At 40.0% G+C, this 12,243-nt stretch overlaps 1 protein-coding gene across 1 annotated transcript in view; it reads left to right on the top strand.

Moving 5' to 3' along the window:
- The window catches only part of ncam1b (neural cell adhesion molecule 1b), a 72,658-nt gene that overhangs the window by 46,283 nt on the left and 14,132 nt on the right, over positions 1-12,243 (top strand). Inside the window, exons 9-14 of the mRNA XM_080053295.1 lie at positions 4,809-4,838; positions 8,409-8,559; positions 8,760-8,947; positions 9,463-9,559; positions 10,860-11,027; positions 11,394-11,522. Of these exons, the coding sequence (XP_079909421.1) occupies positions 4,809-4,838; positions 8,409-8,559; positions 8,760-8,947; positions 9,463-9,559; positions 10,860-11,027; positions 11,394-11,522 (763 nt within the window). The remainder of the gene's footprint in view (positions 1-4,808; positions 4,839-8,408; positions 8,560-8,759; positions 8,948-9,462; positions 9,560-10,859; positions 11,028-11,393; positions 11,523-12,243) is intronic.

The raw sequence follows: 12,243 nt of genomic DNA, 5'->3' as shown, positions 1-12,243 counted from the left end.
GTGGAGGGGGGAGTTGAGTTATTTTGGCTCTCCGGTTGGTCAGCCGCTTTCATTTCTTGTTTGAATAAAACTGTGCATCTGGTACATAGACTAATTATGCTGAGCCTTGCATTTGTAAAAGAAAAGTTTAATTCCCACACGGTACTTAACATTTACCAAACAGATCAGTTATATTTTGTTGCAGTGGCACAAGAGTAGAGGATGATTAAAATAATGTGAAAAAAACAAACTACAGTGTTATGGTCAAGGTTTTAGAAAAATATTAAGATCCTTTTGGTTGGCATCCATATTCAAAGCTTTAAAGATAGAACAAACCCAAGAACCATCTGTTTGGTGTTTATTAAAGGTGCCCTATGGAGTATTCCTGTAAACAAACGACGTTTCTGTTTACTTTCAGTTTTACTCACCAAAACACATGGTGTGTATCCTTGAGGTCTAACTAATGTATTATAACAACAACTGCATAGTTTACCATCCATGTCTACTTGCTAGCGGACTTCCTTTTTCCTGCATCGTTTGCCGTGTCACCACCACCAGTGGAACAGCGTGAAATCAACAGGAATGAATGTGTTTCTGATCACTCGCGTGTCCGTGTCCATGCGTGACAACATGTTGATCTAAATGTCAAAATATGGATCCATAGAGCTAGTAGTGTTCATTAACTCCACAGGGTACCTACCTTTAAGCTAACATTTATACCTCCTATCATTTTCAACCTCTCAGTCACTTTGGTTAGACTTTCAGTAAAACTACTGCTGTTCATGTTAAAAGGTTGGAGAAAGGATTAAGGTTTTAATTATGTTATCTTCAGCGTTTCATGGGAGAACTACACTTTTGATTCAGCAGAGATCTCTGTGGCTCAAAATATTGAATTCATGTATAATGTTTGAGCAGAAAGTTTCGGATTAGAGAATACTTTTCAATACTATATTTTAAACACCAAGAGAGTCAACATTACAGTTGATATTCCGCGACAGATAAGCTGTTCATTGTTGGTTTCTACGCTTGAGGAAATCTCATCTGGCTTTGTGTGACTGTTTCTGTTCAAGCAGGGAGAAACATTCATTCTGAATTACCTCCCACACAGAGTCTTCAGACAAAAGCATTGTCTGCTAACTGTGACTAAAGGGGTGCACAGTTTGAGGATTGAGGGAGATTACTGTATCATACAATAGTAAAGCAGTGGTATGCTTTTTCTTTCACAGCTTTATGACTCCAGAGTTACATTTTTAAATTGTTCCTGTAGCGGGAATAGTTTGTTTTTGTTTATACAGCTATCAAAGTGTTTCACACAATAATTTGAATCTTTTATCAACTCTACGTGTTGTATTTGGTTATTCCACTGCTTTGAATGCATTTGTTGTGAGTCGCTCTAGATAAATGTGTCTGTTTAATAACTGAAAATGTAAATGAAGTAGTTATCCATTGCTTTGTACATTATCTACATAATGAATGTTTTGCTTATTTGAATAGATATTAAACATTCTGCTTGATGTGTTGCGTTTCTAAGCTGTAATTATCTGGAAAAGTTTTTGAACTATACAGAGGGAAGTTGCAGTGGAATGGTACTAATCATAAAACTATAAAACACATTAAAGTTTGTGTAGTTGATTGGTTGATGACACTTAATGACTAGTTTGATGAAAGAAGAACCAGGTTTCAGAGAACAAATCTGCATTTTAGGCCTGCTGTCCGTCCAGATTGTAATTAGAAGTTAAAATTCCCGAGAGAGGAAATCCATGGCTATTATTTTATTAAGTAATGAGATACTTAAAGAATGCTGGTTAGAAAAATGCGTAATTAATGTTGTGTGGCAGTGGTTTAGACAGGGCATCTGAAACAAGGGAATGCTTTTAACGCTGCGTGCCAATGCAGAGAAAGCATTGTTTTCTCCTAACACAAAAGGCTTCTCATTCACAACAGTACGCCTGCTAGCTCGGCAGTGGGGTGATGTCAGGGTTTCTACACTAAAAAATACTAGTCAGATTTCTGTAATGTGCTGGCATAGGTTCTGAGGCTCAGCAGTTAATGACACAGCAAGATGACAATACCCATAATCATCGGGTTCAGTCAGGCGTCACCTAGTAAAAAGACAACACCGCCAGGGTTGGGTACATTTACACGTTTATTGTGTTTGTGTTGGTTTGTCTTCTCTCTCTGCATTGTCGTCTTCACACTGACATTACAATTCGTGTCAGAACAAAGAGCGAGGATAATTCTCCATGGGAAGGGAATTACAATGGACTGGAAAAAATTATAAATCCCAAGGGAACCATCACCGTGTACTCTGCGCCTTTTCTTGGAGAAGTGATTTTGTTGTGGTGTGTCTTCTGTTTTATTGCACGCTCGCATCTGCCGTTCATTGTCCCTTTGTCTTAAGCGAACACCTGTCAACGACATGACAGCGTTAGCAGTCGGCTCACTTACTGCAGAGGCAGGGCTGCAGACAAGCGCGTGGATGAGGTAGTGATGTTCCAGACTATTAAGTTGCCTGTTTTAATTGGGCTACTGCTCTCTCTGAGCACCGTGGTGATATGCAGCCAACTGCTGCTCGTAATGATGTACGGTACACAGTAGGTTTTACTGTGACAGCAGAGGGCTTACAAAGCTCTTGAGAACATAGGAAAATTACCCTTGCGCAGTAAACTTTGCATAGGATTTGTCCGTTACATATTGCATCATTTCCCTATATTGCCTACTCTTATGTTAAAAGGGTGAATCAGGTTTGCCAGCGATATAAGGTGCTTGATTTCAAACCCACTATGTTTTTTGTGTTGTTTATAAGACATCAGCTGTGAGAATGAGAGAATAAAGGTGGAGGAGATTTTTCTTACAATTATTTTAACAGATTGATTTCATTTTCTTGAGATTTTCTTGACTGTACACCTGATGAAATAGCTGTTAATCATTTTTGCTTGTAATGCTTCAACACCGTTCCCCAATGTGGAACTCACATCCCATTGCCATGCTTAACATTTTCTCTGCAGAATCATCCAATCCATAGAGCATGCTTTCCGAATAGTCTTTTTGTCTTGTGGAGTTGGGCTTCTCGTGTCATTGCGACTTATCTTTACATGGCATGTTGTTTAGTAGTATTTGTTTGTTATCCAGGTTACATTTTTATTGGTCATGACGTAAAATGATTCTATATGTGCTAGAATGGGAGATATGACCAACATGAATGTCATCAATTATATATCAATATGTGATGTATGTGTTTGTCTCTAGGCTTGAAATACTATCAAAGCATTAGAAGGGACAGAAGAAAAAAATAACTTATTTTGAGACTGCAGTTCATGTACAGTTCAAATTCAGAGCAGGACATCTGACTTGCAAAATTACTGAACCTAACACAGGCAACCTGTAGGCAAATATGTATTTCCAGGTCCCACATGGGGTGCAGGAAGGGCTGTAGGAAAATTGCCTCCTTTAAACCCCTCATTGCTCATTGAGAAACACAGCCAGTGCCAGTCATTGGCTGTGTTCGGAAAGCCATACTAACGTCCTACTCATACTCATTTTGATTGTTGGGTATGCGAGTTTGGGTATGCGAGAAATTCCCGGATGAGTACTAACTTCCGGGAAGATTTTGGGTATGGATCGATTGGATACTTTTCCTACTCAACCGCCCCCAAGGCACTGGGTCAATTCTACCCGCACAGGAAAATGAAATATTTTCGAGCAAGTTGCTAGGCAACGACATTGTTTGGGGTCCGCGATCTGACAACTGTAGGCTACGTGCAGTCATTCAAAGATTAGATATGAAGATAAATACCTAACAACATTAGAGTTACTAAGTGAAATGACTAAATGGGTGATGCCAGTCTGATAGTGGAGAGAGATCAGAACCATAGATGGTATATAAAATCAGATCAGAACTGAATGCTGTGTTCCACACACCGGGGCTCGTCCAGCTCAACTGACAGACAGCTGAGTGCTGTCGCCACGAAATGTGATTAGTGTTCTTAAAGATAGGCCTACTTAGATTATAAAACAAGAGGTCTAAAACACAGATGATGAACACAGGACTGTACAAATCTAGTTCAATATCTAACCTGTGGAGGGCGGTAATACGCTAAACAGCGTCTAAACGGCCTGAATCTTGTAAGAAGAAGAAATTCTTTATTGCTTGAGTATACTTCAAGTGAAAACGTTTCGACGCACCTCGCATACACAATCGATCTTTGAGTTAGTATATAGATGGTGAGTATGTAGGATGTAGGATGCTAGTATGGCTTTCCGAACACAGCCACAGACTTGATGACTAGCTACTTACCACTGTTGTTTCCCCATGTAGGACAGACAAAAAGTAAATTCAGTTTTATATTCTCTCTATTTAAGAGAGAAGCTTTAAGTCTCAGAAATGGATTGTGAGTCGATAATTGCTGTACTACTCTTGCCAAACGGGCCAACGTATCTCTGGTGTTCCAGTGTAATGAAGCGACCTCTTCTTGATAAACCAATAACCTTCTTATCTGTAAGCATTTGTGCTATCGTGATGGCAATAGAGGGTTAGACTTTAACAGAACACCCCCTCCCCCCCCCCCCCCCTAAGAAAAGAAAAGAAAATCACCTTCATAGTGTCACATAATGGGATTTTCTGGAAGAAAAAAATCAAAAAGTGTATTGTATCTGCAGGCGTTTAGCAAAATCATACACTCAGCTCACGGACTGTGGATGTACGAAGAAAATTAACTGGACACTTAATACTTGCATGCAGTTTGCCGTTTCCAGCTTTGCCTGGGTGAGGATTACTTTCTAAGAATCGCTTTGCCATTTGTTTGTTGTTGTGTCTCTGTCTTCTACAGGCATCGTGGACTCGGCCCGAGCAGCACAAGGTATTCTAAATGCATGACTTTTTTCCTACACCCATCCATCTCTCATGGCAGGGAAGTCCAATTCAATTCTGGATGGATGCAGATCAACATTCTCGATCAATTAAGGGTCAGGGAGAGTTTAAACCCCTAAGACAGATGCAGAAAGCCACACAAGCCAGGGCGAGTCTGTCCGTCTTTGTTTGACTTGTGCATATAAACTCACTAGCCCACTTACAGCCTACGTATTTTATATTCAGACCTTTAACCTAGCTTGCAAGAAAACATGAGTCCATACGAGGAATTTGCCTGCTCAAGTATGACTTTTTATAATTAGTTTTTGTTGATAAAGTAGAACTCTTCTAAGATCTCTCTTTCCAAGGTCCACCCACATCTCCTCCAGATCTCACTCAGTCAACTGCCAAATCTCGAATGTAACTTCAACATTTATTTCTGTCTTTAGAAAATGATAGTTCTAATTTGTTGGACCAAAGATAAATGAATATGTATACAAGAGAAACTGAAAAGTATCTTTGTGCAGCAGACCAGACTTTCAGAGCCAGGGACTTTTCCTGAAAGAAAAGAGAAATTGACAAAAGAAAGCTCCCTGCATGAGCGTTTCTCCAACCTTGTTCTCTTTTACATACAGTATGTGAGAAAATTGAGACAATAACTTTGTCATAATGCAGCTTTACCAGCATACCCTTTGTCATGCTGTATTCTGGTACACATCAATGCATCGATTGCATACTTCATTAGATCAGCCCATCACTGCTTCAGGTGCAAGATCAAATCTTAGGGTTGCCATTGTTGTTTGTACCATTACTTGACAGGAAAAACATATTTTTAGACCATTTGGTTCCTTAAATAGCCTTGCCATTATATTTTTATTTTGCAGGGAGCTCTGCACATCATGTGATTTGTTTTTTTATTTCCCTTTAACTCCTTTCTGTAGTGTTGAGAATATATATTTTGTACATTCACTGTTTCCAGCAATCGCTTAATATTGACATACTGTATGTCATGCTTTCTTTAATAACCCCTTCAAATACAAAAAGCCAGATTGAAAACCTGATTAAAACTGGGATTTACACGTAACTGCATTTTTGTGCATCAGCATTAACTGTTGGGAGTGGTAAGTAAATGGTACAAAATGCAGTATTTTGAACATTTGGATTAGTCATGAGCTGTACAAAAATTACCCCCCAAAAGCCCAAGTATAAAATGTATCCGAGTTACTCAAACCTCTCAGTTTTTCAACACAGGTTAAAATAAACCAAAGCCAATTTTCTCTAAAACAAGAACACAAATTGCATAGAAACAGAGGTACGCCATGCTACTTTATTTAATTAATATTATTTTAGGCAAATGTTGTCTCAGAAATTGCATCTCAGCAGCATATTTGTAGCACCTTTGGGGTTTCAGTTTGTGAGTGCATTGGTTTCTATTAATGGATCCTACAATAATAGTTTTCACTTTCACACATAATGACATGGTTTAAAAGTCGAGCTGCACTCTGAATTGATCATCTTGTGTCTCTGCGAGATATCCCATTTTAAACTGCACAGGGGAAGAGTATGAGCATGGGGCAGTATGAGCATGGGGCAGTATGAGCATGTTTTTTTGCAAATGCATAGGCCGCTGATTGTTCATTTGACAAGGTGCAGAAGTGAAGCTACATTCAAGGGAAGGCACATTTGTATGCTAACCAGTTAGGATTTGGTGAGACATGAGTTTAACATGTCATCGGTGCATGTTCAATTTTATACGCTGATGTTCTAGCATTGTCTCTCTTCTGCCTGTAAGGCTGAAGATGCAGTCGGAAAGCTCCCGCTGTCAGCTCGAGTTTGATTTATTAGAGGAGCTGATGTCTTTATTTTCTGGTTTTCACATAGACCTGTAAAGTGCTTTGTTGTCTGCTTCCTAAAAGGCAGTAACATTAAGAAATAATTATCGAGGATGTTTCCAATGGACAACCACTCTGGTGCATTATGCATTCACACAACAAAAAACATTAATATACAACATTAATGAATCACAGTATTGCAATGAACACATGACTTTCCTCTGGTAGCTAATATTCATTGTGGGCGTCATATAGGGAACAAGTGGCATCTTATAAACAGCCCATATGCTGTTCTGGCTTGTTGGAGCTCATAATGAAAAAGGACTTGATATTAAAGCGTACTGCCTAACATGGTTTTACATAGTGTGGCATATTGCACAGATGCAGGAGTCAGAGGCAGTACCACAGGGGTCGAGAGAGAATGCTTTCTGCACAAGGGTCAGAATAAAAGGGTAGTGTATTATGTAAGTGTCTCCCTGGTCCTGCTACACGCTTTGCATAATGAATGCCCCAGACATGCTTTGTCTATTGAATTTGAGTACAAGCTAACGAGGGTTTCTCTTACATGGCTGCCCAGACTGGGCCCTATTTCAATATGTGTAAAAGCATCCGTGCCATTGTTTTGCCTTCAACTTGGATCAAAGCCATGGAAGCCACCAATAGAGGGTCTTAGATATTCAGGTCTGCAGCACCTTGTAAAAGGAACAAGTCACAAAAACGCCACAGTTTACTGTATAAAGGAGTACGTCGGTATAACAACACTTTCAAGCTCCATAAAACCTTTACAATTTGAATTTGAATACTGACTTTGAAATCTATTGTGCTCAATGGGAAATCATGTATTTAGCACTTGCTTTGACCTATACGCACATTCTATAAACTGTTATGAGGAGGTTTGCCCAAAGCCATAGTGATGGAATATTATGGTTTCTAATCTCCATAATACACATTTTAAATAATAATAATCGTGGGGGCTAATGTGTATTTTTTTAAAGGAGACATTTGGTCTGTTTGAGACTGCACACCCACAGTTTAGTGTCACTTGACAACAACAACAACCAGAAGACATAGCTGTTGACCCGAAGGTCAGGAAGCTACTAATGGTCGGATGTTGTAACGCTGCATATCAAGTTGATGAAAGCAGGTATCTCTATCTCATTAGCCAGCGGTCTGTTGTCATTTACCTGGTGTCTAATGCTGTGAGTCTTGGCTTGTGCTCTTCATCTCTGAAACTGAATGCTGGTTGAGAGCATTACAACCTACCAGACCTTAAATCGCCACAAGTGATTGACTGCACATGTTACTCTGCTAAAAAAAAGTGTGATTCTGTAAATGACACTATAAGCCCAAAGTGTCTTCAATATGAAAGTGTAAGGCATTTCTCTGCTGCCAAGCACCATGCATCAGCCTTTCACGAGTTGGTAAGCCCTACGCAAGAAAAGCTCTAGATTTATTCTACTGCCGTCTGTCATCAATTATTGATAAGCTCCCCTGTACTGTCAACTGCGTCTTTATGTTTCCATATCTTCACAGAACAGAGTGAGCCTGTTTCTTTAAAGTCATTTCTGTTTTGCTCATTAAAAGGCTCAGGCTTTCTTTAGCTTGTTTTTTTCTTCAGGTCCCATCCACATCATTTTACAAAAATATGCTCTTAAGATGTAAATGTGCTGTGTTGCTATGGAAAATAACTAATGTGAATGGTTTGTTTGCTCCTAAACCAAGCATGTTTTTCCCCTCCTCCTGTTTAGAGTCTGGATGGGAATGTAGTGGTGAGGAGTGATGCTCGTGTGTCCTCCCTCACTCTGAAGTATGTCAAGTATACAGACGCTGGTCAGTACCTCTGCTCAGCACGCAGTGCTATTGGAGAAGATGATAAGCCGGCATATCTGGAGGTCCGCTGTAAGTATTTCCCTCTCTTTGGCGTCATGTTTACAACAGGATTGCTTGTCATCGACCCGCTAAACAACAATGCCTGATCACATAAAGCTCTCAAATTAAGTTTTATTTGCACAGCACTATTTTTAAAGGCACTGTTAAAAGTAAAACATGTCAAATGCTCTGGCTGAAAGTCCTGTTTTAAGTGCTTTTCATTTCACTAGATGCCCCTAAGATCCACGGTGCAGTGGCAGTTTATACCTGGGAGGGAAATGCTGCTAATATCAGCTGTGATGTCAGAGCTCATCCTAGTGATGTGTCTATTGTGTGGCTGAGAGACGGAGTGCAGCTGCCCAACTCAAACACCAGCAACATTAAGATCTTCAGAACTCCATCATCCAGCTACCTTCAGGTACAAACCACACACACACACACACACACACACACACACACACACACACACACACACACACACACACACACACACACACACACACACACACACACACACACACACACACACACACACACACACACACACACACACACACACACACACACACACACACACACACACACACACACACACACACACACACGATGTACAGTTCCTGGAATAAATGTAATCATATGCACATAATCCTTCTGGGTGCCTACACACACCTTCAAACACACATCCCTTATGCCATCAAGATTTCATGAGCATAGACTTGAAGTAGAGGGGTTTTCTTTCAACTCCATTGTGGGGGGGGGGGGGATCTGGTGAATAATTCAGCAACAGGAAAGCTTACAGCAACAAATAAAAATAGGCTACTCTAATGGCCAAACAAAGAGGTCACCTTCAGAGTGTTTGACACACAAGTTTGTTAATCTGTTTTGATACACTGCCCTTCATATATTTGCTTCTTCTTTTTCCCCCTCCTCCAGATAACCCCTGAGTCTGAAAATGACTTTGGGAGCTATAACTGCACTGCATCAAATGAGATGGGTACAGAGTCCAAGGAGTTCATTCTCATCCAGGCCGGTCAGTTGTGATTCATGTTGCTTTGTTGTTTAGTTGTACCTTTTTGAAACTAATTTGTAGTGGGTAACAAATACATATTCAGTACTTCAGGTACATTTCATTGTAGCACACAAATTAAATTGCACGGAGTAAGCAAGGCTCCAGGCACAGATTTTTCACTCATACACTTGACACACATTAGACGAAAACATCAATCTAAATGTGAGAGTACAAAAAGCAGTGTCTGTTTAGATGAAAAGGCAACGTAGCAAAGAACAGATACAGTAACTTTACGTTCCTTCCCTCAGGATCTTTAGAAAAAGCTGCGTTTCTCAGTATTTCACTTAGTGCAGTGTCGAAAGAAATGTAAAACATTATTGTGCTCATCGTATGTTAGTATGTGTCTGTTATGAATTAAAAAGTTTTATTTAAAGAATTTATTAAAACTACATATTATTATCAACTAACCACAGACTTGAGCTCAGCAGCACTTTAGACAAATGGAACACGGAGCAGGCGCGTCACTCAAAAGCCACAATTTTGAAGTCAATTAATTTAAATCACCACATTCTTCCCTCAGAGCAGAACATGGGCAACCACAGTAATCACAGTGTGTCTTTCAAAATGAATCAATCAACTGCTCAAATCAGAACAGCCACAAGTACTCGGATGTGGCTAATTTATGTTTGAAATAGTTTTGATATCGTCATTTGATCATTTAACTTGACCAATGGGAATGTAAATGAGGAAATAGATGTGTAAAACTACAGAGCAAGACAGAATGTCTCCACCAATTGAATTGTAGGCGAGGCATTGGAATCACAAAAGTCTTCAACTTGGTCTTTCATCAGCTGTTTAATGTTAGAGTATTTTCATCGTATTAGGTTGAGCTAAATGCGCTGCTGCGTTTGTGTGCATCTGGAATCTTCCTTTGACGAGTTCAAAGGTTTTTCAAAATCAAAAGCACCAGCTCACGATCTTTGGTTATGTTTGACCTTGAATCAGCTTGTACTTGGTCACAGGAACATTTTAATTTAACATACAAGAAAAATGCTTATTGCTATTCTCACCTTGTTACTTTTCTGAAGTGATTTCAAGAGTATCGCTGCGTTTCAGTGCCTGGGACACTGCTTTGATGTCACAAATAATAGATTTCTCACAAGGCTGAAGCAAGTTTTTTAGATGCATTTTGGATTTGAAAAGAAGCTGTGAGCTCAGTCTGTTTGTGTAACGGAACAATGGAGTTTGACAGTGTTTGAGTGCTGCAGTGGCTTACAGTTTTTTTGGTAGTAATGGCACAGCATGTCTCCCCCTGTACCAGAGGTGCCCTCCGCTCCATCCATCAGTGAGGTGAAACCCTTTTCCAGCAGTGCACAGATCCAGTTTGCAGAGCCTGAATCCACCGGAGGTGTTGCTGTCCTGCAATACAAAGCAGAGTGGAGGATTCAGGACAGGGGCTGGCTGCAGAAAGTCTTTGAGCTCCAAGATGGTATGCACACATTTCTATGAGTCTACAAACATGCTGCTTAATGAAATTATATGCAGTCTATTATCAAGATCAAGTAGGAAGGATTAATGATGTGTAAACAATAATTCATACATTTAGGTTGACAATGCCAGATAATGGCTTTTTTGATTATGTCTATATCTGGGTTAAGACCTTTTTCAGACCAGCCGTTATCTGTTGTTTCAACATAGTTGGAATGAAATGAGAATTGAACTTAATGTTCTCATGTTTGATGTGTGATGGACCTAATTACCCATGTATTGTTTGAACTCTGGGCTTTGTTTGTTTTACTGCTAATCAAAAACGATATCAACGGGGAATTGCGCTGCTTCTGATATATTGTAACAGACCGGTTCAGGGAGGTGACTATCACAGGCCTGAAGCCCGATACCAGCTACGAAGTGAAGATGTCAGCCATCAATGGCAAGGGAGAAGGTGAAAGCAGCCCCGCCGAGTTCTTCAAGACGGCGCCAGTCAGTAAGTGGCACAAGTTTCACATTGACAGCGCACAATGCACACAGCTTAATCAGACCTTTTTTGACCTGCGTCTCGCCACAAACATATCACCTCACCTCTATGCCTTGCTGTAAAAATTGCTTCTCTCAGTCCAATTACTTATCAATGAAAAGTCAGTGGAGTGTCTCTCAGCTGCTGGAAGGCAAAACACACTTGTTGGACAGAGTTACAAAAGTTTCTGATAGTCTTTTTAATCTGCATGTGTCCTCCTCCCTCCAAGTTTCTTTGTCTGTGACGTAAACATTGATGGCAGGAACTAACTCACTGACCTACCTGTTTTGTTTATGTTGTTTTTCAAAGGAGTGAGCTTACATTTTAAAGATATCCCATCTGGTTTAACTGGTTCATCTCGTTGTTATTCCACAGATTACATTACATTTTGGTGTCATCACATTGGTCACACTTTGATCCAGTTGCATCATTTCAAATATACAGTTGTACAGTATTCCATAGGGCTCGTTGTGTGAACACCATGAATCAGAATATGAAACAGTCATTCATTGGTTGTCATTTAAATACCAGCCTTGTCGTGAATCCTGAACCCATTATTGAGCCTGTAGCCCCCTCTGTTGGTGGGAAAAGAAACTGCTCCTCCGCTTCTTGCTTCCCGCTGGATGTGCCTTGTTATTTGATCCCATCTAGATTTTTGGAAGTAGTTCAATGTGATCTGCATGCTTATCAT

This window comes from Ammodytes marinus (genome assembly GCF_949987685.1).
Source record: "Ammodytes marinus genome assembly, chromosome: 3".
NCBI classification, from domain to species: Eukaryota; Metazoa; Chordata; class Actinopteri; order Uranoscopiformes; family Ammodytidae; genus Ammodytes; species Ammodytes marinus.
Note: the sequence above shows the minus strand (reverse complement) of the source record. Positions and strands in the feature narration are given on the sequence as shown.